This window comes from Cimex lectularius, unplaced genomic scaffold (assembly GCF_000648675.2).
Source record: "Cimex lectularius strain Harlan isolate CLEC.00 unplaced genomic scaffold, Clec_2.1 scaffold109, whole genome shotgun sequence".
Lineage (NCBI taxonomy): Eukaryota > Metazoa > Arthropoda > Insecta > Hemiptera > Cimicidae > Cimex > Cimex lectularius.
The window spans coordinates 674,012-700,923 of record NW_019392781.1 but is presented as its reverse complement, the minus strand read 5'-3'; the positions used below and the strand labels follow the sequence as shown (position 1 = coordinate 700,923).

General features: G+C 35.8%; 4 protein-coding genes and 1 non-coding gene across 6 annotated transcripts; 2 read left to right on the top strand and 3 right to left on the bottom strand.

Moving 5' to 3' along the window:
• Positions 1-18: 18 nt before the first annotated feature.
• Positions 19-4,431, top strand: LOC106666042. Of its 2 annotated transcripts, none has more exons than XM_014392918.2 (4): positions 19-211; positions 263-494; positions 2,730-3,689; positions 3,760-4,431. In XM_014392918.2, exons 1-4 carry the CDS (start codon positions 80-82, stop codon positions 3,906-3,908), a joined length of 1,473 nt encoding a protein of 490 aa, XP_014248404.1. In that variant the 5' UTR covers positions 19-79; the 3' UTR covers positions 3,909-4,431. The 2 variants fall into 2 exon arrangements, with proteins under 2 accessions (XP_014248404.1, XP_014248403.1); XM_014392917.2 differs by having other exon boundaries at positions 2,700-3,689.
• On the bottom strand, positions 4,393-7,084 carry LOC106666043 (mapk-regulated corepressor-interacting protein 1-like). Its single transcript, XM_014392920.2, has 5 exons — positions 6,814-7,084; positions 5,275-5,350; positions 5,095-5,213; positions 4,920-5,021; positions 4,393-4,855 (listed from the first exon to the last, which is right to left on the bottom strand). Exons 1-5 carry the CDS (start codon positions 6,863-6,865, stop codon positions 4,782-4,784), a joined length of 423 nt encoding a protein of 140 aa, XP_014248406.1. The 5' UTR covers positions 6,866-7,084; the 3' UTR covers positions 4,393-4,781.
• Positions 7,085-7,272: 188 nt separating this feature from the next.
• Trnag-ccc lies at positions 7,273-7,343 on the top strand. The gene has a single exon. It is a non-coding gene; the product is annotated as a tRNA-Gly (tRNA).
• A 3,131-nt stretch (positions 7,344-10,474) lies between these two features.
• Positions 10,475-15,712, bottom strand: LOC106665897 (15-hydroxyprostaglandin dehydrogenase [NAD(+)]-like). The gene is made up of 6 exons (XM_014392702.2): positions 15,534-15,712; positions 13,112-13,235; positions 12,940-13,052; positions 11,036-11,209; positions 10,814-10,977; positions 10,475-10,758 (listed from the first exon to the last, which is right to left on the bottom strand). Exons 1-6 carry the CDS (start codon positions 15,678-15,680, stop codon positions 10,599-10,601), a joined length of 882 nt encoding a protein of 293 aa, XP_014248188.1. The 5' UTR covers positions 15,681-15,712; the 3' UTR covers positions 10,475-10,598.
• A 2,885-nt stretch (positions 15,713-18,597) lies between these two features.
• LOC106665895 (cysteine sulfinic acid decarboxylase) lies at positions 18,598-26,027 on the bottom strand. The gene is made up of 8 exons (XM_014392700.2): positions 25,708-26,027; positions 23,533-23,784; positions 23,298-23,456; positions 23,021-23,240; positions 22,500-22,647; positions 19,232-19,460; positions 18,980-19,174; positions 18,598-18,921 (listed from the first exon to the last, which is right to left on the bottom strand). Exons 1-8 carry the CDS (start codon positions 25,864-25,866, stop codon positions 18,748-18,750), a joined length of 1,536 nt encoding a protein of 511 aa, XP_014248186.1. The 5' UTR covers positions 25,867-26,027; the 3' UTR covers positions 18,598-18,747.
• Positions 26,028-26,912: the final 885 nt, after the last annotated feature.

Below are 26,912 nucleotides of genomic sequence, written 5' to 3'. Positions count from 1 at the left end.
TCGCCTTCACTTCAAAGTTAAACTCAGAACAGGTTGAAAATAGTCATTAATTTTCCTAATAATTATAAGGAAAACTTCAATGGATTTTTCAAATTGCACAAATGAGAACGAATTGTTGAACAACGTTCAGAACAATCCACCTTTCATCAGTGTGCTCTATTTATTTTCAATATGCGTGACAGGGGTTCACTTGAAGAACAACGATTTCAAGGTAAAATAAATTATGTTCTATCCGATGTGATTCTAACATCAGCTTTTCCAGGTTTCATCCTTCGTACGCGAAGCTACGAGGAGTTTGATAGTTCTATTTCTAGCTGTACAGATTGCCGCAGTTTTAACAGCACTGTATATTTACAGAAAATGTGTCGAATTGATTTTAAAGAGAAGGGAAAAGTACCGCGGACTCGTAACAGGCCCCGATGCATACTGGGCGCTTGAAAATGTCAATTCAAGGTCTATAATTAACATACTTATGACTATAGAGTTATCAAAAGGTGAGCAATAATATAAATTATTTCATTAAATACTATATAAAATTATAAATTTTCATAATGCACTGAGAGGCAATTGTGTTGATCACCACTTGCATTTGACATGGCATCGATTTTATGAGGTTTTGAATCTTGTGCTGTGCAATATTCTCATACTCCTCCAATCGCACCGTTCTTAATTCTTGCAAATTCTCTGGAATCATTGGGTGGTTTTCTACCCTCTTTGACTACTTTTGATAGGGTTTAAGACTAAATGCCGGCTACCCCAATCATAGCAATGTGGGGTCTTGCATTATCATGCTTAAAGATAAAACCGTTGCCAATTATTGGCATATAAGGAACAACTTCTTCTAATAACACATCTTCGTATCGTGCAGCTGTTAGGGGACATTCGATGAAGGTCAAGTTTGTGCAGCCTTCTATAGAAATGCCTGCCCAAACACACCACCACCTCCATAGCTTTTCTTGAGTCAAAATGTTGCACGGTTAAATTGCTCTTCTGTTCTTCTCCAAACCCTTTCTCAGCCGTCAGATCTCAGAAAAACCTTGACTCATCTGAAAACAAGATTTCTTGTGAAACTTAATCGAGATGTTCTGTGCCTTGTCAGAAGTTCTTGACCAGTGGTAGGCTTTCTTGAATGTAGTCCAGCAGCCTTATTATCTAAGGAGGATTGTATAAGAGATACTTAAAAATATTAAGGGTGGCCACTTTTTTTGCCTCTCAGAGTAGCAATAAAAACAAAATTGTAGAGTATTTTATGAATTACTGATGAGAACAGAAAAAATGATTGCGTTGTATTTTCTTATCTGATCATTATTTACATTTTTCACATTTGTTGCATGATTCACCATGCCTTCACTTGAATGTCAAACAGAGCCATTTTAAAATAGCTTAGTCTGTGAATTCCTTAAATTTCATAATTATTTTTAAGAAAAAAAAAACCTTGGTTATAAATAGACTTAAAATCAAAAATTCTTAAGGAAGCTGAAATTTTTTTATTTCAATTTATGGTCAATTTTAAGATATAGTGTAAATTCAGGGGAATTGGGTATACTTCACCCTTTAAGAGCTATTTTATCCCCTGTTCTGAACTTACAGCACACTAGGAGTCCCATTCACCAAGGAATTCGATTATTGGGCTCAGTATACCCCTAACCTAACCCATCCTAACCCTAACTCTACCTAACCTAATTTGTCCCTAACCCTAACATTAGTCAATATAAGTTTCTATCTAACCTAACCTATCCCATCCCAAACCTTAACTCTATTTAGCCCGCCCTGACACTAACACTACCTAAACTAACCATCCTTACCTAAACTAACATGTCACCAACACCAACATTCCTAGTCCCTACCTAACCTAACCCTAACTCTTCCTAACCAACTAACCCATCCCTAACTATAACTGTACATAACCTAATGTGTCCCTAAATCTAACCCTACCTAACCTAATCCAACCCATCAAAATAGGCAATGGACAAAAAGGCTAAATCTAGAAAAGTTGTTCACCTTTTTTTCAATTACAATTGAAGGTCAATTTTAAGATGTGGGTGTAAATTTAGTGGAATTTGGCACACTGCACCCTTTGAGAGATATTTTATCCCCCATTCTGAACATAAAGCCCACAGGTGAGTCCCATTCACCAAGGAATTTGATTATTTGGCTGGGCTTTAGAAGTTTTTTCTCCTGTGGATGTAGCGGGTCTGTTAATAGGTGCGTTGAGGTCTCTTCTACTTCTTCGCAGAATGTGGCCGCGGTGGCTGAGTGGTTAAGGCTTCCAACTCTTATGTGCTATGCTGGCTTGAAACCCGGCACAGCCCATGGTTTTTTTAGTTGATTAATAGGATGACACCAAATGTGTGCTTGCATGTTGCCCTCCCCCCAAGAATTTTTTTTTATTTTTTAAACTTCTTCACAGAATCTGCACACTCCTGAATTTTTGTCGTGTCCATTCAGTCTGCAGTGCCTTACTAAGAATCCTGTAGGGTTCAGAGTATCTCCTTGCTTACTGTCAGTTTTTTTTTTTTATCGTTGATCCTTGAATATTCATTGATAGTATGGGGCCCTATACCACAAAAGGATTTAGGATCTGTCAGCACTTGGCTGCTCTTTCTTTGCAAGGGCTTCTTCATTCCCCCTCTACTTCTGTCTGTTCTGGTTGATGTTTGAGATGAAATAATAAATATTAATTGATAGGTGATTTTCAGATTGTGACATAAAAGAACTTCTTGTTAAAGCGATTGAAGAAAGGCTGCTGAAATTCGGACCTGAGAAATTGACCTACTGTGCAAAATGGTCTGAATTCGGCTACTCCTACTGGTTGAAGAATGTGACGGATTTAAACCGACAGATCAGAAAGGATGATTTATCCTCTTTAGAAACGGCTCTGTCCGATTTGGCCAACGAACCCTTGCCTGACGATTCCCTCTGGGAAATCATCATTGGGGAAAAATCCGTGTATAAAAACTGTTATTACGTTATATTCAGGGTTCACCATTGTATCGGAGATGGGTTCTCATTGATGAAGCAATTTTTGGAAATTCTAGTTGACAAACCTGATTCCAACGAGATGAAAAATATCGAAACAAACAGGAGTTTTGTCGAGCAGAAAACATCAATGTTTCATAAATTAACAGCCCTTTATTACACCCCAGCAGTCCTAGGGAAGCAGATATTCAGCAAACCTGATATCAATGCGTTTCATAATAAAACCCTTATAGGAAAGAAATTCATTTTCTGGAAAATTTATGAATTGAAAAGATTAAAGGAGATTAAAAATTCACTTGGGTGTAGTTTTACGACCATGCTGCTTTATTCGATAGCGAAAGGACTTCAACATAATTTAAACACAGATGAAGTCACTCTAGTCATTCCAGCGAAAATATCACAAGGACAGTCTCCATCGGAAGGATTCACGCTGGCACTTTTGAAAATACCTTTAAAAGGCAGATTTCAAAAAATGTTCTCAACCATTAGCAAAAACACGCAGACGTTGAAAACCCTGCCTGATTTTTTGGTTAACTACTGGCTTTTGAAAGTCGGCTTTAGCCTCTTGCCTCTTGGGCTTATCGGAAACGCTCTGAAAAGCAATCATGCCACTTTTATCTTCAGCAATATACCAGGGCCAGGGCAAGCATCAATTTTCGGCAATGTGGTTCAAGACATAAAATTTTGGCTACCTCACAGAGACAAAACAGGTTTTTTAATAGCAGACTTACATGACTGTAAATGATAAATGAACGATTTTTTTTTTTTTTTTTTTTACAGGTATTGGGTTTTCAGTGTTGAGCTATGGTGACAAAGTGAACATTGGTATTTCCGCTGATCAGGCCTGTATACCGAACAGCTACCAGGTGGAGGCCCTTATGGACAGGATTGTGGCAAATTTAGACGAACTTCATATCAATGTCAAATAAAATTAAAATTGTAACGAAACAAGTATTCATAAATTGTCGATTGACTTATTAAAACAGAAAGTTCAACTTGTGTAACTATTTTTTCAATTAAGCGTTTAATAATAAATTTAGAGTTTTAAGGAACGTATAAGGAAATCAGAAAGAAAAAATTAATTTTTTTGTTTTTTTAATAATAATTGTATTGTCTCTATAAACATTTATCACAATTTCCATCGATTTGAAATGACAAGACATTGTCAAAGATGGAAAAAAATTCTAACATTATATAATTTTCCCTCTTTTCCTTGACTCGATTCTTTCTTTTTTTAAGGGAGAGAGCAATTATTTTTTTTCCCGGACCTTGTTTACTTCGCTCAGCTTCGAATCTCTGTACAAAAATAACACTTTCTTTTATCTTCAACTTCGGAGTGCGCTGACTTTCTTCGACTCCGATTAAAGGCAAAAGGCTAAACTAACAACTAGTGGAATGCGTTATTCACTCTTATTTTGGGATTTGTAAAAAAAAAAAAAAGAAAAAGAAAAAGCGAGCGAAAGTTTACAAATATCACTACAAGTCCTGGAAAACATGGAAAACGTTTGACTATAAACACATGCAACTAGAAATTGACTACGTAATGGAAATTTTTACCGAAGGGAAATTCCTTCATGCCCTAATAAAAAGGAAATTTCCCTCGAATTAAAATCCATTTTTTTAAATTCACGTTACTTGCTTAGTAAGTGATTCTGTCCTTCTTTTTTTATTTTATTTTTTGTTAAAAAAAGGAACGGATATATCAAATTGTGCAATATACACTAAGTATTGTCTTGAGATATCTGTCAGTGCCAACGATTGTGGGCGCAGGTTGAGCAGCCCGGCGAATCTGTTGCGACCGCTCAAGGAATGGACTTTGTTATCGTGTTGAAAAGTCGTTTTCCCCACCAAGACTCCAAATCGAAAGGGGTGAAATCTAAGGGAAATTTAATATAAAAATTTAGATTTTAAAACGGTGGTCTTTAAAAAAAAAAGTTTACCTTTCAGTTCGTTGTTTGGTTGACTTTCGTAATAAACGACTCTTGAACTCTGAGCTTTTTTCTTCTCTGTTTCTTCACCTTCTTTACAGACTGACATCCATGCTTAAAAAAAAATCAAAATTTTACTTTTTTACATTTAGACTGTATTATTTTAAAATTTGATTTAATAATTTACAATCATAAATGAATTTTATAACTTCTTCTTGTTGTGGTGTGATATGGTTGTGTTGCGTTCTTGACGTATAGTTTTTCTTTCCGTTCACCGGCTGAAATACGGGTTTTGGAACACTGAAACTAAAAAAAAATTACAGTTAGAATATATCTTCAAAGGGGGGGGGGGCTGATAAAAAGTAACCTTGTGTTTTCTTCGTATTGTTGAGGTTTTTTAGCTTCCCTCAAATTTTCCAGCCTTTCTACGTTTTGCAATATATCTGAAACAATAAGAATGGTCGTATTTATTAATAATAGGTCCAACTTTAAGTTGTTAATATTTGTTATTGCAAGAATTCCAAGCGTATCTAGCCAAATTTAAAGGATGAGTGAATAAAAAAAAAATCTGAAATTTTCTTCTGTTGGATAGTTTCTCCAGTCTTCCTGTTATTGTTACCCATTCACAATTATGTTTCCCCATTACCGTTCTTTCACCTGTTAATTTATATAATAAATTTTTACGATATTGTTTTTTATTTTTTATTGACATGGGCTGTCCAGGAGGTTTGACAACTTTTAATGACTTTTTGAACTTTTACAATGACTTTTGAAACTCACCGAGTGACTTGGTAGCATCATTATCTACAACTTATTCTGAAAATCTTTTGTTGAAGTGTCACTTGGTCACTTATTGGATCAATACACTCGGGGTTATTGTTTGTAATTTTTTTTTATAAATTTGTTTGTTGTTTGATTATTTTGTCTGTTAGGGTGGTTGCTAGGTGTCTGTTCTTGCATGTCTGTGCGTAGGAACCTGGAGAATGCGCCTGCTTCAATGGATGAACCCATATTTTTCTCTTCTTGCAGCAAGCACACTCCTTTTTTTATTTCCTCAGATTCTAACATCATACTCCATTGGCGATCCTTCAAGTTGCTTGGAATAAAATCAGCCAAAAAAAAGTCTTCACACAGCAGTCAAATGTGTGAAACTAGCCAAAAAAATTCTTTTCGGTGGTCAACTAGTCAACTTGGTTGAAACAACCAAACTGCCTCATCTGAAAAAGTCCTTAAGTTTATTTGCAAGGTATGAATCAGATCCTCCATCTCTTGAACCATTCTTCCAAACAGGACAGATGGTCCTCGAGATTTATTAGAGCAAGACATGCTCCTGTTTCCTCGGATTCTAACACCATACTGACCTCCATCAAGAAGAGATCCCATGAGTTGCCCGGTGTGAAATCAGCCAAGAAAATTGTTCATGTGGAAGTCAACTAGTCGACTTGGTTGAATCAACCAAACTGCCTCATCTAAAAGAGGCCTTAAGTTTATTTGCAAGGTATGAATCAGATCTTCCATCTCTTGAACCATTCTTCTAAACCGGACAGATGATCCTGGAGATTTATTAGCGCAAGAAATGCTCCTGTTTCCTCGGATTCTAACATCCCTTAAGAAGAGATTGCATAAGTTGCCTGGTGTGAAATCAGCCAAGAAAATTGTTCACACGGAAGTCAACTAGTCAACTTAGTTGAATCATCCCTAGCGACTCAAGAGAGAAAAATCATATTGGTGGTTAATGGTGATTATTGTATTATATAATTTGAATCATAATCAGTTTAAGTGATAACAGTGTTTTTGTTGTGTTGTATGTAGTACCACCGTTGGGTCAACGCGCAACAAAGCTCCTGCCTGTAAATACTAGTCTAATATTATAACATAAAGCTTTTTTTTTACCATCAAAACTTACTTCTTCTCGTTTTAGCGACAATCGAACTGGGACGATTTGAGACAGTGTACATCTTAATCTGCTTGTGGTACTATTTATAAAACGAGGCCTTCTCTTGATAATTGCAGTTTTTCCTTCGATTTCACTTCTTTCCTTGTCGCTTCGCCTCTTGGGCAGGAGAGAGAAGAAAAAAGGGGAGAGAAGGAAAACGCCGAGGAAAAAGGAAAATAAAGGTATGTGTTTTGAGATGGACGGGAGGAGAAAAAACCTGGCCGACAGCTACCTCCCACATCTACTTGGTGATTATTTCTTTTCAAGAGATTTTCTATATTTTACACACATTCGAAACTCGTCTCCTTTAACATTTTGCCTTTTACTTTATACGAAAGACAAAAAACAAAACATTTAATTAAATTGAATAAATAAAAAATGATATTTTCAACATTCAAGTGGGAAAGAATAGCCTACTTTCAACGCCTAGCACTGCTGGTGTAGTGGTATCATGCAAGATTCCCATTCTTGCGACCCGGGTTCGATTCCCGGGCAGTGCAATTAATTTTTTTTTTAATAAAACAAAATAAATATACATTGCATTTTTCGATACAAGACTTTATTTTGTTTATTGAATATTACTTACTTTTAGAAATGGATGGTTGAATTGAATGAAATTATAGTTCATAAGTCCTTTTTCCGGTCATTTAAGTTATATTCAAGCCCAATTTAAGCCATATTTCTTTAGCAGAAATTATTTTGGTAGTTTATAACTAAAGAAGTCATCCCATGTTCCTCCAAACCGTGATCTTCACATCCTTAGGTTGATGTTCACCCTTTAGAACTGGAGTACTGGATCTTCACAACTTTTACATCTGATTAACGACTAGCCCAAATAGTTTTTTTGTATTACTTGAACTTTTTTCTTCTTTCTTTCTAAAAATGGGGGTCATGGCATCGTTCAGTTGAGGTCTACACTTTAAAATTGGATTAATGGTTCTAAATTGCTTTTATCTGTAATTTATGATAAGTTTTTCTCCAGTTTAAGTCATTTTTCGCTTAAGTTTCATTTTAAGTTATTTCCGTGGGTTTTAAGTAAAGGGTCAACCTTATTTCTTACAACCACTGGTTTTTTCGTCCTTTGGTTGATGTCCACTCATTAGAATTGAATTAACGGATCTCGAGAACTTTTTCTTCTGATTTGTGATACATTCTGGTCTGTATTTGATCCTTTTTCCTTTTTTGGACTTATTCCTGTGGGTTTTAAGTAAAGGGTCAACCTTATTTCTTACAACCACTGGGTTTTGCGCCCTTTGGTTGATGTCCACCCCTCAGAATTGAATTAACTGATCTCGAGAACTTTTTCTTCTGATTTGTTATACATTCTGGTTCGTATTTGGTCCATTTTCCTTCTTTGAACTTATTTACGTGGGTTTTAAGTAAAGGGTCAACCAAATTTATTACAACCTGGTTTTTCCGTCCTTAGAATCTGCAGAAATTTTCCTTCTGATTTATGATACATTCTGGTTCGTATTTGGTTCATTTTTTTTCTTAGAACTTATTTCCGTGGGCTTTTAGTAAGAGGTCAATCCAATTTCCTAGAAACTCTGGTCTTTGGGTCCTTTGGTTGATGTCCACCCATCAGAATTGAATTAATGGATCTCCAGAACTTTTTCTTCTGATTTATGGTACATTCTGGTCTGCATTTGATCCTTTTCCTTTCTTTGAATTTATTTACGTTGTATTGAAGTAAACAGCAACGTTATTGACTTCTGCTCTGCCTAAAAAACACGATTAACACGAAAAAAAATTCTTGGGATGTAATCTGCTTTTGGAGATTTTAAACGGTGTGTCGCTGCGTTTTCCCCAAGTACCGTTCTGAGCATTGTTGTAAACGAACCACTTTTCATCCTTCAGCCAGTTTTCCCAGGTCTTATTTTTAACGATGTATTCAATAGAAATTTGGTCATTCCGTATGTCATTTTGTGGTTAAAAAGGTCATCCAGAATAAAAGATATTTAGGTTGAATTCCTCACTTTCAAATTATGATTTATTGCCAAAATATTATTAATAATTTATTTCATACCGTATTTAGAAGACAAATGGGAAGAATTCCCTTCAAAATGTTTGTTTTATTTTGAAATGAATCGGTGTGATAGCCAAGGGTGGGTGGAAAGTCCATCAGTGATTCAGGATCCAATCCATTCTTCCACCCTTGCAAATTTAATGTGTGCCAAACCGCCATAAACGCTTAAGAATGTCATTCACATAAAAGAACATCACACACAGTTAGAAATTCTATTTATAAATTTTAGAGTAAATTCCAATGTCTCAATCCGGCCCGAAGTAATGAGTACGCTGCGACCTGCTGTCCTCGAGACCGGAGAAATTAAAAAAGCCATGTCAACTCTGACAAAAATGGATAAAAGAATCTAGGTGTTGCTGTTTACGAAGGGCGACGAGTCGATATCATTTAGATTTTATAATTAAGTAATTTTAATTATAATTATTTATTCTCGGTTAAACAGGAATGCTGAACTATCAGGAGTCAGGGTCTTGGCTTAGAGTCTTTCTAAGTTTTTTTAAAGTAAAAACTTTGAGCCCTCTCATCTGTGATGAAGAAAATTAGCTCAATTTGTTTAATCATCACCATTAATGTACTCAATTTGTCGCCTAGGGGACAATTAAGTCAATTGTCCAGAGGAAACGTTATAACATGAGGATATTCCATACACAAATGGAATTTTTTTCAGCCATTGTATAACAAATACAACACTATTTAATCTTTAACTCCTGGGTTGTTTTAATTATTTGGAGATTCACTTCAAGGACCTCGAACCCTCAGATTTTACACTATAAGAGTTAAATGTTTACAATGGTTGGGTAAAAATGTAAATAAAAGTTTCATTAATTAATTATTCTTTTTATGTAAGGTCTTGGTTGAGATAAAAAAGTCAGTGTCACGAGCGGGATACGAACCCACGACCTTTGGCTAAATCCGCCGCTGCTCGAACACTTGAGCTATCGTGACATCAATCCTCTCGGAAACCACACTGCATCTGAAACTATACAACTGTTCGAATTTTCCCTCCTTTTTGCCATTTTCCAAATGTGGGCTCGAATCCCGCTCGTGACACTAGCGTTTTCATTTCAACCAATAACTTACATAATAAAAAAAATAAAAAAGATTAATGAAGTCAATCGGACCACGAAACATAATGGACTTAAAATATAATATATATTTTACATACTGATATCTATCTGGCATCCAATTTATTTTTAATAACAAGCTGACTAAACTAGGGATGTTAAATTGGCGCTCAAATAAGGACACTTCCTCTTTTACCACATAAATAACGTAACTATTAACATTTTGAGGTATCTTATTTTTCTCTTTTCATACATAATATTTCTATTATTTGTTATGTAACGTCTTGGTTGAGATAAAAAAGTCAATGTCACGAGCGGAATTCGAACCACGATCTTCGGCTAAATACGCCACTGCTGTACCACTTGAACTATCTCAACCCCACCTTTTGAATTTTCCCTCCTTTTTGCCACTTTTCGAATCCCGCTTGTGACATTTACTTTTTTTTATCTCAACCAAGACCTTACATAAAAAGAATAATTAATTAAATAAGTACCTTGGTCAGTTGACCCCTAAAACGTAAATGGATTAAAGATTCATTAATATTTTTCTCTATTGTTATATATATTTTTATTTTAAATTTTAAGGAAGTAAAACTTATAGTTCAGATCGAACTGTTATAAATTGCAATAAAAAAAACAACATAGATTTTGATTAAATTTATGGTTTATGGCGAGCAGGATGATTTCGGTTGCTCATCAACGCCGTGAATTTTTGGATCGACTATATTCACCTCCTTCTCTTTCTCCCCGTTTTCTATTAGCCAGATGCTTCCGTTGCTGCCGACTTTGAGGACGTTGGCTATGGACTGGGCGACGTGATCGACTCTAAAAAAAGTCGTAATTTGTACAAGAAAACAAAAGTCGGTGTGAGATTACGTACGATTGAAATGACTGGACGTCGAAGCATTTTTCGAATTTGTCCTCAAGATAGCCGTCCGGGTAGAGGAACCGTCCCCGCGTGTTCTCGAAGAAGTGGCTGCCCAGCGAGCCGTGAGGGCAGATCGCTATGAACTTGACGTGGTTTTTTGAAAAATGCAGCTCGTCCTGGAAAACGATTCAAAGAAGAATTCAACGTGCACGGTTACCAACCATCTCATCTTACTCCCATGTTCCTGGTGAACATGAGCACGGCTGCTTTGCTCGCTGAATATATCGGCATAAAGATCATCCTATGGAATCCGACTACTGAGGATATGTTTAAGACAGTTCCTCCTTCACCGCCGTTCTCAGTGCCCATGAATTCGAGTGCGAGCAGGGAACCAGTGATAACGCCTTTCTAAACACAAAAAAGAGGTCAAATCAACAAGGATAATGTCTGCATTATATTGAAGTATGAATTCCAAAGGATTCGCATATGGACCTCTTCCTCAACGGTGTTGCCAAGGAAAAGAATTTTTTATAAGAAGCATTACTGTCTTCGGTTGTGGTCAGTTTTAAGGTAGTGAAGAATTAGGTAGTTTTTTTTTTAAATAATAATAATGAGGGTTCGTAACAGCAGAGGTCATATGCGTCCTCAGGGTGGCGGTGTTTTACAAAAAAAGCCCATTTGTATTCGGATTCGAATACAGGGCCGCTGGATTCGAACCCGGGACAGTTCGAATCACCTTACAGTCATGAGCGCCGTGTCAACGACTAAACCTTTGCGGCCACCGACGCCCCAAGTTAGGTGGATTTAGCCGAACTGGTCCTCTATGCCTGGTATGGCATATTATCTGTGAGTGACGAGTACAGAGGTCAGTGTAATTTCCTACAAACTTTGGTCTTGGCATGCTTAGTTTGATGTCAACTCTTTAGAATTATAGTAATGGATCTTCACAACTTTTACATCTGATTTATGATACAGCATTTGGAGGCTGGTCCTTGCATCCTTAGTAGGGATTTAGTTTAAAAAACATCGATGGTAGACGACCATTTGAAAACAACGATCCGGATTTCGAGCTTTTAGCTCATCATCAGGTTGAAGGAGTTCTACAACACGTCTCTCGACATGAATTGCAAAACGTCTGTCTAAAAGTCAAAAAGACACTTTGCAATTCATGTCAAGAGACGTGGTTGTAGAACTCCTTCAACCTGATGATGAGCTAAAAGCTCGAAATCCGGATCGTTGAAAACAACTTATTGTGAGTAGGAACTATCTTTTTTAAAAGGAAAGGGGTCTTTGGTTAGGTTGATATCCACCCTTTTAAATAGGATTAATGGATATCCACCATTTTCCCTTCCGATTTGTGGTACATTCTTGCCCAGTTTAGGCGTTTTTCTTATTTGAACTTATTATTGTTGTTTTAAAACAAAACCACGACATTACCCCCAAACGTAGTCATGTACATAAGTTGCTGTCCACTCTTTAAAATTGGATTAACGTATCTTTCAACTGATTTATACTAAATTCCAGTCCCATTTGGTCTAATTTTAAGACTCTCAAATGGTGGAAGGCCAAAATTTGAATAGTTCGACAAACCCGCAAGTGAAGACGGATCCAATAAGGACTTGTCGTAAGTTTGAAGTTAAGGAGCCTAAGGCATCCTTCAGTCCGACTATCTGAATTCATGGATCGTCTTTTTTCCTTTGATCTATGATGATACATCCGAGTCGAATATAAGTCGTCATACGGTTTAAAAAAAAAATTATTTATGCGTAAAAAATTCTGCTTATTCTAGTACTAACATGTCCGAAAAGGTATTTTTTTGTTGACGTCCACACTTTGGATTTGGATAATGGGATGTTCCCTCATAGTCTCGAACCAAAGATATTTCCGAAAATACAAATTTGTAATTTGAATCATTTTCAAGTCATGAGAACAAGAATATTACTCTCTTTATAAGTTATCTTTTATCAGTACAAAAGTTTTTTGTCTTATGTGATACAGTGGGCCGATAAAGCCATAAAAAAAGTTATCTCGTAGATTAGAGAATGTTCTACTAGTGGTAGTTAATTAAGTACTACTTGATAAAAAATAAAAACACATTTAGATTTTTTTTTAAATTAGGGTGGAAAAAAGAAACCCACCACGTTGACATCCACCATGGACTCCCATTTCTGGTCGCTGTCGTCGAAGAATCCGGCGTTGTTCACGACGACGTCGATCCTGCCGAAGCGGTCTTTGGTTTTTTGGAAGAAATCTGGAAAATGGATAAATAAACAAAAATAACGAAAATGTTTCGGCCAGTTTCGTCCTTACCTCTGAAAGCATTTCTGTCAGTGACGTCGCATTTCATGAACATTGCCGTTCCTTCTCCGTGTTCCTTGTTCAATTTCTCCTCCAGTTCTACCCCGTCTGCTTCATTGACGTCGCAAACTGAGACCTGAAGACAAAATTAATAAAATAAGACATAAACACCTGAGCTAACTGGCACGAAATCGACTTTAAATTGTGCATTTTTCATTTCTCCCTTTCTCTTTTTTAATTCTGTCTATCGCTCCTTTTAATTCAACCTTTTCCTATCTATCTATATTTTTATATGGATATTTTTCAGTCTATATTACTGTTCCTCTCATTCATGGAATCTCATGTTTCTTTCTTTTCCCTTTCTCTTCCTCGCACTCTCTCATTATCTAATCTTTCTATATTTCTGTCTTTTTTACTGTCTTTTTTCCTTTCATTCTTCATTCCCTCTCTCCATCTCTCTTACTCGTTTTCTTTCTTTATCATAATTAATGTTTTTATTTTTCTCTATCTCCATGTCACTCACTTTCTTTCATCTTTCAATCGCTAATCTCTCTCTTCTTTTCTTTCTTTCTCTTACTATCTTCTTTATGCTTTCATCCTTAATTGTTCTCGTTTTTACTGTATATAACTCTCTTTCTTTTTTTTATTTCTCTCTCACACTTTTCGGTTTTTCTGTATCCATTTCAGCGTAATTTTTTCTTTCCTTCTCCATTTATTTCTTTCATGCTCTCTCTCTCTTCTCTCTATCTTTGTCTGTCTGTCTGTCTCTCTCTCACTCTCTCTCTCACTCTCTCTCTCTCTCTCACTCTCTCTCTCACTCACTCTCTCTCTCTCTCTCTGTCTTTCGACAATTGTAAGAGAGGTCGTTCGCAACTAAATTTGCGAGATTTTGTAAATTAAACGCTATTCATTTATTTATTTATTCATTCATTCTTCTTCTTCTTCTATAAAACGCTATTCATTCATTCTTCTTCCTTCGTCTTCTATAAAACCTATTCATTCATTCTTCTTCTTCTTTCTCTCTCTCGCTTACTGTTTCATTTATCCATCTCTCTCTTATTTTTCCATTTTTCTTGTCTCACTTTCTCTCATGCTATCTCATTATATCATTTACCCATCCTCTTACTCTCTCTCTCTCTCTCCCTTTCTCTCTCTCTCTCTCTCCTCTCTCCTCTCTCTCTCTCCATCTATCTATCTATCTATCGATCATCTATCTTTCAACAAGTGTAAGAGAGGTCGTTCGCAACTAAATTTGATGAATTCGTAAATAAAACAATATTCGTTCATTCATTCTCTTTCTCTCTCTCACTTACAGTTTCAATTATCCATCTCTCTCTTGTTTTCTCATTTTTCTTTTCTCACTTTTTTCATACTGTCTCATTTACCCATCTCTCTTTTTCTCTCTACTCTCCATTTTCTCTTTTTTTAATCCTCTTTTTTCAACTATCATTTTTTATCAGTTTTCAACTATCCGGATTTCAAGCGCTATAAACAACGCAAACCGTGAGTTATTTTAAAATGATTAGAGTTTTTCCCTTATCACCTCTTCCAAGTACCATATCTTTTTTTGGATTTAATTACACAGATGTAAACCCGAGCAATAGATAACATGAAATAATTAAAATAAAATCAACCATTTAAAACTGAGCCTTATTCTATGTCTAGCCTCAGTCTATAATGTCAAATGATTGACTAATATGAATAAATGATTATTTTCAATTAATTAATGTTTTGGTTGAGATAAAAAAGTCAGTGTCAAAAGCTGGATTCGAACCCACGACCTTCGACTAAATACGCCGCTGCTATCGTGACTTCGATCCACTCGGACACCAACTTCCCACCTCAACCCCACCTTTTGAATTTTCCTTCCTTTTGCCTTTTTATCTCAGCCAAAACCTAATTAATTGAAAAGAATTTATTTGATCAATCGGACCACGAAACCTAATAAAATGTAATAAATAAAAGAATCGCAGCATACATGACACCACAATAAAAATCAATCAGGTTTCGTGTTATTTATTATAAATTATTATTATATTTTATTATAAATTTAGGGACATGAACAGAATAAGTAGAGCTTAATATTTTTAAGCAGGGCTATATATATTTTTTTCCCAGGCTTCTTGATGAAACAGAGAGCGAAGTGCATTTTCCAAAATTATGTAATCTGCATACATAAGAGGGAAAGAAAATCACATGCCCTTATTTTCTTTCTTTAATAAATAAATGAGAATATTTGTAGCAAACGGACCCAAAAAGTCCATGATCACTCTTGCAAGGAGAGTCTTTGAAAATGAAACTTGCACAAAAGGTATTTTTCTTGTTGTTTGACGGTATATCGCTCCACTTCTCGATGGTCAAACGATTGAAGATTTATAAAATAAACGCATAGGTTTAAAGCAAAATTCAAACTAAAATAAATCAATGAAAATACCAGAGCTTTTTCAGAGGCGACTGTTTCAGCCAGTTTCCTCCCGATGCCGAAGCTCCCGCCGGTTATGAGAACCACCTTCTTTGCCAGTGACATGTCCATAGCTGATAGCTCACTGCGAAAGCCCTTAACCAGTTTATCAGTGGCCATACTGGAAGTGGGGAGACGCGAGAAAAGCGAGTCTTGTGGCCTTGACCTATTTGAATTTAAACTGGAATATCAATTTATTTATCTATTTTAATAAAGTTTAATAAAGTTAGTGATCAATTAGGCAGATTATTAAGTTTTGACGCTTATCAGATATCCGTTCTTCGTTTGTTTTTTATTTGGTCCTTTTTGTTGTTACCAAATACTATCTTGTCAATGGAAAAATCTATCGAACTTGTGAAAAATGTTGGATGTTTTTCTTCGTTGTTTTTTCTTGGTCGTTCATCTTTGGATTTTAACTTTTTCCTTTGTTCCTGGCCCTTCATTTTTGAACCAACAACCATTTCACCAATCGAACCAGCCGCGAAAAAATTTGCGTAATTTATGGGAAAGTTGGATGTTTGAGGGTGTCCTGGTGGGTGTTCTTCTTTGGGTAAGATATCCCCCTAATCTCACTTTTTGTTTTCGACTATAATTAGTCTATCCATACATCGATAGCACAAAATCTATTGTTGCTTTAAAAAAACCACCAACGTTCTGAAGATTTACTGGTCGTTGAACTTTTTTATCAGATAACCACGTAGTTTTATTGTTTGTTTACCTTTCAGCTTAAAACGGAAGTCTTTTTTTATAGTTAATAAATATTTACTGAGAGGAACAATACTGTACAATAAAACTTTAAAATAAATGTCTAATAATGTACACTTGGTCATATTTTTAATTTTAAATCTCAGCCTAGCTTTCGGAACTTTATTGTACCTTCTTCAGGGATCTAAAAAAGGATATATTATACATTTTTAATTTTGGCCAATTTATCATCAATATGTAAGAACATGACAGTCATTTTTGTATTTACTGATTTTTAGTCAGAAGTAAATAAAATGGAATTGTTTTATTTTCACGCTAACACCGAAAAAATTTTTCTTCACCTTTTCAACTACATATGAAGTAACTAGACTAGTTTCATAGTTAAAAAGATGAAGAACAAAACTTTTCAGTGTTATCGTGAAAATAAAAAAATTCAAATTTATTTACTTCTGACTTGTTTTATTTTCATGCTAACATTGAAATTTTTTTCTCACTTTTTTCTTCACCTTTTCAACTATGAAGTGACTAGACTAGTTTCGTACTTAAAAAGGTGAAGAAAAAAACTTTTCAGTGTTATCGTGAAAATAAAACAATTCAAATTTATTTACTTCTGACTTGTTTTATTTTCATGCTAACACTGAAATTTTTTNTAGTTAATAAATATTTACTGAGAGGAACAATACTGTACAATAAAACTTTAAAATAAATGTCTAATAATGTACACTTGGTCATATTTTTAATTTTAAATCTCAGTCTTGCTTTCGGAACTTTATTGTACCTTCTTCAGGGATCTACAAAAGGATATATTTTACATTTTTAATTTTGGCCAATTTATCATCAATATGTAAGAACATATTGATTTTTGTATTGTAACAAAACATTTTTGTATTTACTATATAACTCTGAAAAGTTTTTTCTTCACCTTTTTAACTATGAAACTAGTCTAGTTACTTCATATGTAGTTGAAAAGGTGAAGAAAATTTTTTTTCGGTGTTAGCGTGAAAATAAAACAATTCCATTTTATTTACTTCTGACTTGTTTTATTTTCAAGCTAACACGGAACTTTTTTTTCTCACTTTTTTCTTCACCTTTTCAACTATTCAGTGACTAGACTAGTTTCGTACTTAAAAAGGTGAAGAAAAAAACTTTTCAGTGTTATCGTGAAAATAAAACAATTCAAGTTTATTTACTTCTGACTTGTTTTATTTTCATGCTAACATTGAAATTTTTTTCTCACTTTTTTCTTCACCTTTTCAACTATGAAGTGACTAGACGAGAAAAAAATTCTCAATGTTAGCGTGAAAATGAAACAATTCACGTTTTTATTTACTTCTGACTTGTTTTATTTTCAGGCTAACACTGAAATTTTTTTCTCACTTTTTTCTTCACCTTTTCAACTATGAAGTGACTAGACGAGAAAAAAATTCTCAATGTTAGCGTGAAAATAAAACAATTTATATTTTTATTTACTTCTGATTTGTTTTATTTTCATGCTAACACTGAAATTTTTTTCTCACTTTTTTCTTCACCGTTTCAACTATGAAGTGACTAGACTATTTCATAGTTGAAAAGGTGAAGAAAAAAGCGAGAAAAATTGTTTTCAGTGTTGGCATGACAATTCAATTCTTTTATTTCTGACTAAAAATCAGTAAGTACAAAAATGTATGTCATTTTCTTACTTATATTGATGTGAAATTGCAAAATTAAAAATGTATAATACGAAGATTTTAAATTAAAAATAGTTTATTTGATCACCAAGTGAACATTATCTGCATGAGCTGGTCGATAAATCAACAAAACTTTCAATTAATTAATCTATAAGAAAAGTATTGATTGATATGAAAAAATTCTGTGTCACGAGTGGGATTCGAACCCACGACCTTCGGCTATATGCGCCGCTGCTTTATTTACTATCTCAACCCCACCTTTTGAATTTTCCCTCCTTTTTGCCACTTTTCAATCGTGTAATCTCTTTGATGAAAGTTGGTGTCCGAGTGGATCGAAGTCACGATAGCTCAAGTGGTAGAGCAGAGGCGTATTTAGCCGAAGGTCGTGGGTTCGAATCCCGCTCGTGACACCGACTTTTTTCATCTCAACCAATTCATTACTTAAAGATTAATTAATTGATGAGAATTTATTTGGTCAATCGGACCACGAAACCTAATCAATCTACAAAACCTTATCACCAGGGGTTGTCTATTCATCTTTTCTAAACGTCTACTAATGGCAAAACAGCAACGAATCGCCAATAGTGGTCATTGGTTTTACAGTAAAGGAAGTAATAGCAAAATGTAAATCTTTTAAAATGATATATTATACATATATATCCAGAACTTTATACATTACAAATAATAATTAATATAGCTACATTATAAATAGAAAGGAGAGGGTGCCCTGTTTTCGTTTTCCCCCCACGAGAGGAAGGGCGATGATAATATAAATTAATAAATACTAATACGATCGACAAGTTATTTTACAGGTTTTACAAGTTTCGTCCGAGTCTTTCGATTTCGGCCACGATGTAATCCATGTCGTTGTGGTTGAGGGAAGAATTCTGTATGACCAATCTGAAAAAGTTGGGGTGCTCCCGAAGCGGTTGGTAGGTCATCATCATCGTCCCTTCCCTCATCATCCTTTCTTTCATTAACGGTGCGACCTGAGAAGAAGACGAGTCAGCAGGTGTTTTAAAGAACGATTTGAATTTTTTTTCCTACCTTGTGGAGCTTTTGGTTGAAGTCGGGTTCCGATTCTTTGCCGAGCAGGCTAGGTGGGACGTACCAGAAGGTCACGTTGGTGCATTCCGGCCGTTCGACGAACAGCTTGAAGCCCGGCCTACCCCGGATCTTCTCCGTGAAGTATTCAGCGGAGTCGAAAACACGGTCGACGTGCTTTTCCAGTCCGTCCGTTCCCTTAAAGCAACAGAGGGCATGAGGACAAAATTCCATTGTCGAAAAAAATTTAAATACCTTGGCCTTCCACATCAGCCAGAATTTGAACACGTCCGCTCTCCTTCCGCATTGAATGTGCTTGTCGCCCGTGTCGTAGCTGGTGTCGTAGAATTTGTCCTTCTGGAAGAGGTACTGGGCCTGGGCGGAATGGCATTGACTAAGGATCTTTGTGTGCTTGGTCAAGAAAGTCGAACACTGCTGAGGAGCGGCCAGCATTTTGTGAGGGTTCCACGTAACTGAATCAGACCTGGAAGAGGGTTTTTATTATAATTAAGGCTGATTTGGTGTATCTTGTATCCATTTTAGCTGTTTATTTAGATGTATTATATTCAAATGTGTGTTTAACTATATAAATCTATTATGAAATCTTATGTGTAACCATCACCTCTATCTATTCTTCTAGTGTGTAATGATCCCAAACCATCACTATACATTCCGAACTATCGTGATATCTGACAAGTAACCACCTCAAATCATCACTATCTTCTAAAAACAGCACAAATCATCTTTGATAATTTTTGGCCATTCCAAAATATCACTAACTATCTATAACCATTCCAAATTATGGGGAATTATGACGCGTTGCCATCTTAAACTATCACTATCTCTAACCATCCAAACATATTGTGAAATCAGATGTGTAATCGTGACAAATCACATTTAACCATCCTTCACCCACATTATCTAACATCTGGAGTGTAACGATGCTTAACAATCACGAACTGTTTCAAACTATGGTGATATCTGACATGTAAACATCTCAAATCATCACTGATCCTCTCTAACCATTCTTCACCCAGATAATCAAACATGTAGGGTGTAATGATTCCAAACTTTCACGAACCATTCTAACCTATCGTGATATTTGACGTGTAACCATCACAAATTGTCACTGATCATCTCTAGCCATCCCGGATCATCGCTAATCATCTCTAACCATGTGAAACCTTGTGAAATAAAATGTGTAAAAATCACTAATCATATTTAACCGTCTTTCACCCAGATTTTCAAAAATCTAGGTTGTAATGGTCCCAAACAATCACAAAACATTCCACACTATCGTGGTATCTGGTGTGTAACCATCACAAATCATCAGTAATCCTCTCTAACCATTCTTCACCCAGATAATCTAATTTGTAGGGTGTAATGATCCCAAACTATCACAAAACATTTTAAACTTTCTTGATATGTGGGGTGTAATCATACCATATCATCACAGGTCATCTCTAACCATCCCAAATTTTCACTGATCCTCTCTAACCATTCCTCACAAGATAATGAAACATGTAGGGTGTAATGATCCCAAACTATCACAAAACATTTTAAACTTTCTTGATATGTGGGGTGTAATCATACCACATCATCACAGGTCATCTCTAAACATCCTAAATTATCACTGATCCTTTCTAACCATTCCTCACCAGATAATGAAACATGTAGGGTGTAACGATCCCAAACTAACACAAAACATTTTAAACTTTCTTGATATGTGGAGTGTAATCAGACCATATCATCACAGGTCATCACTAACCATCTCAAATCATTACTGATCCTCTCTAACCACCCAGATAATGTAACATATAGGGTGAAATGATAACAAACAAGCACACAAAATTCTGAACTTTCGTTATATCTGGCTTGTAACCATCCCATATCACCACTGATCATTTTTAGCCATACCAGTTCATCACTATCTCTAATCATCCCGGGGTATTGTGTGTGTTTTAATCATTATTAACCATTCTTCACCCAGATCATCGTGTAGTGAGAAAAGGTTCTAAAATATCAGAAATCATTCTAAACTTTCGTGAGATTTGACATGTAATGACCCCAATTCATAACTATCTCTAGCCATCCCAAAACAACATTGACCATCTCTAACCACCCAAAAATATCGTGAGGTCAGATGTGTAACCATCAGTAACGATCCCTTCCCATCCTTCACCCAGATTATCTAACACCTGGTGTGTAATGATCCCAAACTATACCTAACCATTCCAAACTATCGGGCAATATGGCATGTAGCATTCCCAAACCACATGGACTCGTAAATCGATGAGTTCGATAGACCAAACCGGAAATAATTGCTAGTCCAAACTGCAATCCTAAGTTCAACTAATAAGCAAATATTCAAAACAGTCTCAAGTCTTAAGAAGTTCAAGTTTTGGCTTTAATGTGGGGCGTGGATCGGAACATTTGACCTTAGAATTAAACCAGTTTTCAATTTTTCCCGAAGCCAGGAAGTGTTTTTTTCAAAGAAGTCAACTCGCGAAGACTCTCAAGGTTCACCGACTCACCATTAACGCGATCTTGCAATCCTTGAAAGACTCTGGCACAGGGATGTGTGATTGGCGAAAGAAAAAGTCCAACCAAGGTGAGTTTAACCCAATTGGCGGACAGTTGCATAACTTTTCCCTCTCGATTCCGGGTTTTTTCGATTGATGACCAATGCCGAGTTGACTGCCTCAAAACAAACTTGACCCGAATAAATTAGTATAAAAGTCCTTTTTTTGCCAAGCAAGGACGTCTTTTGCCTTGTAATTATAGAAGGATCGCGTGCCCGTTAATACGTGAGATCTCTATCCAGTAAAAAAAAATCATAATCAACCTGCATCTGGCCTCGAACACGACTGAGACAATAATATTCTTAATAACAATGAAAATTCTCATCTGGGCTTTGTTCATATTATCAATATTCTTTTTCCATGTTTTTTAAACCTTTGAACGAAATTTATATAGATCGTTTATTAAGTTTCAAATATGGGATGCTTTATATATCTAGGAGGTTATAAATTTCAAGTATGGACTTTTCCGATCATCCGGGACATCTAGAAAATTTTCATAATCATATTGGAACGTACATGAAATTCTGTTGTACTCTGGTCGGAAGGTAAACAAAGCAAATAAAACTGTTACCTCCGTCGTATAAATATGAAAGGATTTTAGGATAAAGGACAAGTTGGAAAGGTTAGGGAACCAAGAAATGGATTATGTCGTAAATTGACTTCCTTGGTAATTAAGAGCTTTTTCTTCTATCCGCGACTTTCAAGGACTTGGAGTGAATTTACGTTTCTCGTTAAAAGATAATGTCGGTACAATGCCGTGAGATTTTAATGATTTCTTTTAATATATCGAAGTTTTAAGGAAGAAAGGAAATATGACCTCTTTTGTGACGGTTTCAAGCCACGCCCTGATTGTCCTCACAATTTCAAGTTCAAATAAATCGACAGCTTTAGAATTTATTTCTTGACAGAAATGTCTTCTTGTAAAAAGAAATGGGACTTACTTTTCTATGCCGCGAAGTAGGTGTCGGTACTTCTTTGAGACGAGGGCGCCGCCTCCCCAGGCTGCGTCGACGTGCAGCCACATGCCGTGATCTTTGCAGACTTCGTGGATCTCCTCTATAGGGTCGTATGCTCCGAGGACAGTCGTGCCTAAAAAATAATACGTTTAGACTATTCACCAACATAGATCAGGCTATCTTTGTTCTAATCGTTTAGTTTTCAATGGATATAGAATAATAATTAAGCTGCAAAGAGCTAGATATGGCTTAGGTGCGACAAAAAACAAAGGCACAGACATAGAATAATATTCTTCAACTATTTTTATTTGAGCTGTATATAAACATACTTTTCGACAATTAAGTTCGTGTTTTTACTAATAGAGTTAGGTACTTAAACCAAACTTAATATGGGGTAATGCCTAACAGAACTGACGGTCATGAGGTGTTTTAAAAGCGTTAAAAAAACGCCGATGCTCTGCTATCAGAACATAAGTCTTTCAATTTTAGTTGTTAAAAAGGTTTACCTGCTGTGGCTGAGACCATAAACGGTACTGCTCCTTCCTCGAGGGACTTCTCCACCTGTGCCCTGAGGTCGCGCACGTCCATCTTTCCGTTGGCTTCCGTCTTGACCAGGTAGACGTTGTCGGACCCGATCCCTTGAAGGGCAGCCATCTTTTTGATGGAATAGTGGGCGTCTTCCGATGTGAAAAGGACGAGACGGGGCAGCCCGTGTAGGCCTTTTTCCTAAAATGAAATCATATTTAAAAAATTCATCAGGAAATAAACAAAACACACCTTTACCTTGATCTGTGGCATTTTGTTGAACCTGGCGCAGTTTATGGCATATCCGTTGGCGATGGAACCGCCTGGGGAGAAGATGCCGTCTCCTTCTGTGAATCCGACGATGGTTCTCATTTCCTTCAGTACGGCCTCTTCCATCAAGCTGAACACAGGCGAAACCTAAAAATAAATTGGCGACGTTTTCAAGAACAGTCAGCATAAAACGCTGATCATAAAAACAAACAGAAACAATCACCTCGTAAGTGTAAACACTCGGGTTGAGTGAGTCCGTCACCCATCCACCGGCTAAGCCGTACGGATCCAGTGAGGAAAATAGCTGGTTGACAAAAAAGGGGTGTCCTGTATTGACAGAGTACTTCATAGTATCACGAATGTGGCCGATGAGGGCTTCCATGGAGCTAGGCTCTCGTTTCAAGTCCAAGTCCATGATCTCTTTCAGCCGTTCAGGTTCCACGTATCGAGCCACCTTGCTCTCCCTGTGAGTGCTCTTAAAAAAGAAAAACCAAACATAAATGAAGGATTTCATTATTTAACTAAATATAAGAAAGGTCGGATTTTAACATCAAAGTCATTAGTCGAGAACGTTTTTCTAAACAACAATTTAGCAATAGTGATCATGGGTGAAGAAACAGAAACTATCGTAAATTAAACGAGTCTAAAAACAACATTAAAAACTAAAATAACAAAACGATTTATAATGAACTGTTGGGTAGAAAAAACCGAAATGTGTAACTAGAATGTAACCTATTATCTATGACTGTATGATCAACCAATGACCAATGTGACAAATATTATGTCATTTATTTGTACATTACGTCCAATATTGAATAAACCCTTTCAATACAGCTTTAATTAACTTAACCAAATAATTTTAGATAGATAGATTTATTTTTATAGTTAAGGTCATATTTTGACGTGGTGACTGTGAGCACTTGTGAGATGAGATGAGATGAGACTTGTGGCATTGCAAAATCTACATGAAATAATTTAATTACTACGCTACATGTTTTATACATTGGATATAGCTATTAGATCAAAATTATAAAGAAAATTTTCAATACATAAATAAATTTAAAGTTATGATTTCTAGACGATGTTATTATGACCTATATAACATTGTGATCCTGGATTTCCTGTAAAATTGACATTCCTTGAACAGTTTGTACTTTAAAAACAATCTGTTTAATTCTTCTTTGATGATTCATAGTCTAATATTTAAAAATGTGTTGATGAGCTTGCATTTTTTGAGTCTGGTTGGAAAGGCATCCACCTATGGTCATCCATACCAGCTTCCTTGAAATCCCTTAGAGGTACGTGTATGTATTTATCAGTCTATATGTTTACTATTAGAACAAAGTGATAAATAAATGTAAAGTTATGACTACTAGGGAAAAACCGTGCTATGACTATGCTCAAACTATATAACTAGTTGATCCTCCGTTTCGTGTAGTATCGCCATTCCTTGGACGGTTTGTATTTTGAATATAATCTGTTTATTTTTTCTTTGTCGAGTCATAGTCTAATATTTAAAAATGTGTTGATCTTGCATTATTTGAATCTTGTTGGAGAGGCATCCCCTAGGGACATCCAAACCAGCTTCCTTGAAGACCCTTAGGTACGAGTATTTATTTATTAGTATTTATGTTGTATATAAAGCTATTAGAACAAAATAATAATAAATAAATGTAATGCTATGACTACTAGAGAAAAACGGTGCTATGACTTTGCTTAAACTAGTTGATCCTCGGTTTCGTGTAGCATCACCATTCCTTGGACGGTTTGTACTATAAATACGATCTGTTTATTTCTTCTTTGTCAAATCATAGTCTAATATTTAAAAATGTGTTGGTGAGCTTGCATTATTTGAGTCTGGTTGGAGAGGCACCACCTATGGTCATCCCCACCATTATGGACCCTTAGGCACGTGTATTAATTTATTAGTGTATGTGTTGTATGTAAGGCTATTAGAACAAAATGATCATAAATAAATGTAATGTTACTACTACTATGGAATAACGGTGCTATAACTATGCTCAACTGTATAACTGATTGATCCTGTTTCATGCAACATCACCATTTCATGGCATGGCATTAAATACAATCTGTTTGTTTCTTCTTTGTGGAATCATAGTCTTACATTTTAATATGTATCGATGAGCTTGCTCCATTGGAGCCTAGATGGTGAGCCATCTCCCTATGGTCATCCAAACCTACTTCCTAGTGAACTCTAAGGTACCTGAATGTCAGTGCTTTATGATACTGTAGTGCATTGTAATTTAAGCAAAATGGATGCAAGAGTAGGGATTTTTTCGAGGTTTTTAGACAGGAAGTTCTAATTCATATTTATTATGTTTGTAAAGGTTAATGTCTGGTTTTCTTGTCGAAAGCTTGTAATTATTCGATAGTTTACCTGGAAAGCATGGTCAAGGAGCATCTGCTGCACCCTCTGGAGGAACTCGCCGTGGCTTTTCTTGTCTGGAGCTGAGAGGAACAGATCGACTCCTTCGGGCTCTATAGGCAAGTCTATAGACTCCCTAGGATGTTCTACGGTCGCCCCGGACGCTGGCATTTTTTCGCTTGGATTTCAGCCGAACGGTCTTCCAGGCTGGTTTTATAGGAGTCCCGCCCCCTCTACAAATCGCCAAGGACTTCGTCGAACCCGGGGTTCCCGTTCCAGTCGGATCCGACGGTCCGACCCTTGAAGTTCGCGTCCTGGGGTGTCGTTTCACCCCTGGGAAAAAACTATTAAAAAAAATTATCAATCTTAAAAACCCCCAATAGGATGTTTATTACAACTAACAATATATAAAAAATTCAACATTACACAATTCCAAATTTACCATCCATGCTTATAGCATAAATATTGAAATTTTTATCAGCCAGAGTTCGCACTATTCAAATGTCGCAAATCAATGAATATCGAAACAATTCAACACATAAGAACAAACAATAAATAGAAAATTAAAAAAAAAAGATTCTTTCTTTTCACATTATTCCACATCATAATAGTTTGACATTTTTTCAATAATTAAAGAATAGTTTCTTTTTTTAGACATCAAGGTTATCATACTATAAATATGCCTTTGTTCAAAAGATCATTTCTGTTTTGTTGACGCTAATGGACAACGGGGAGAAAAGCGGTACAGGTACTGTTATGAAACATTCAATCAACACCACACAGGCTAATAAAAAATCCAATAACACTACCGGATAATAAACCGATATAGAAAAAGTCAGAAAGGGATAATTCGAAATGTTCCTAAGTGATCGGTGAAAGTTATGCAGTCGATAACGGTCATAATTAATGACCGCATGAAATTACTATGGCATAGAACTATAGGCCTTCATAGTTTTGTTTCTGGGTCCTTCCAAGGTCTATCCGTTACTATCTCTTCTTCAATTATCCCATTAAAACAAAACATTGATTACAAATTCAAAATGAAATTTTCGAGGAAAAATATATTCAAATATTTATTTTAGGTTGTTGTGGGCTACAGGTCAATAAAATGACTTCCCTGACCTTCACAATAACTCATTTCACTAATACGAATCAACACAAGTTTAATTGATAGTATGATAAATTTTGATTACAGCTTTTGCCCTTCCAATTAACCC

What these genes read in the sequence shown, in the direction of transcription:
- LOC106665897 (XM_014392702.2), bottom strand. Translation starts at nt 15,680, where the DNA reads ATGGCCACTGATAAACTGGTTAAGGGCTTTCGCAGTGAGCTATCAGCT. An exon ending in CCATGGTGGATGTCAACGTG is followed by an intron (nt 11,210 to 12,939) that starts GTGGGTTTCTTT and finishes TTTTGTGTTTAG; the next exon opens with AAAGGCGTTATCACTGGTTC. An exon ending in GACGTCCAGTCATTTCAATC is followed by an intron (nt 10,759 to 10,813) that starts GTACGTAATCTC and finishes GACTTTTTTTAG; the next exon opens with AGTCGATCACGTCGCCCAGT.
- LOC106666042 (XM_014392917.2), top strand. Translation starts at nt 80, where the DNA reads ATGGATTTTTCAAATTGCACAAATGAGAACGAATTGTTGAACAACGTT. An exon ending in TGAAGAACAACGATTTCAAG is followed by an intron (nt 212 to 262) that starts GTAAAATAAATT and finishes CAGCTTTTCCAG; the next exon opens with GTTTCATCCTTCGTACGCGA. An exon ending in GACTATAGAGTTATCAAAAG is followed by an intron (nt 495 to 2,699) that starts GTGAGCAATAAT and finishes GGTGATTTTCAG; the next exon opens with ATTGTGACATAAAAGAACTT.
- LOC106666043 (XM_014392920.2), bottom strand. Translation starts at nt 6,865, where the DNA reads ATGTACACTGTCTCAAATCGTCCCAGTTCGATTGTCGCTAAAACGAGA. An exon ending in CAATACGAAGAAAACACAAG is followed by an intron (nt 5,214 to 5,274) that starts GTTACTTTTTAT and finishes ATTTTTTTTTAG; the next exon opens with TTTCAGTGTTCCAAAACCCG. An exon ending in TATAAAATTCATTTATGATT is followed by an intron (nt 5,022 to 5,094) that starts GTAAATTATTAA and finishes TTTTTTTTTAAG; the next exon opens with CATGGATGTCAGTCTGTAAA.
- LOC106665895 (XM_014392700.2), bottom strand. Translation starts at nt 25,866, where the DNA reads ATGCCAGCGTCCGGGGCGACCGTAGAACATCCTAGGGAGTCTATAGAC. An exon ending in TATGGTCTCAGCCACAGCAG is followed by an intron (nt 22,648 to 23,020) that starts GTAAACCTTTTT and finishes ATTATTTTTTAG; the next exon opens with GCACGACTGTCCTCGGAGCA. An exon ending in GGCTGATGTGGAAGGCCAAG is followed by an intron (nt 19,175 to 19,231) that starts GTATTTAAATTT and finishes TGTTGCTTTAAG; the next exon opens with GGAACGGACGGACTGGAAAA.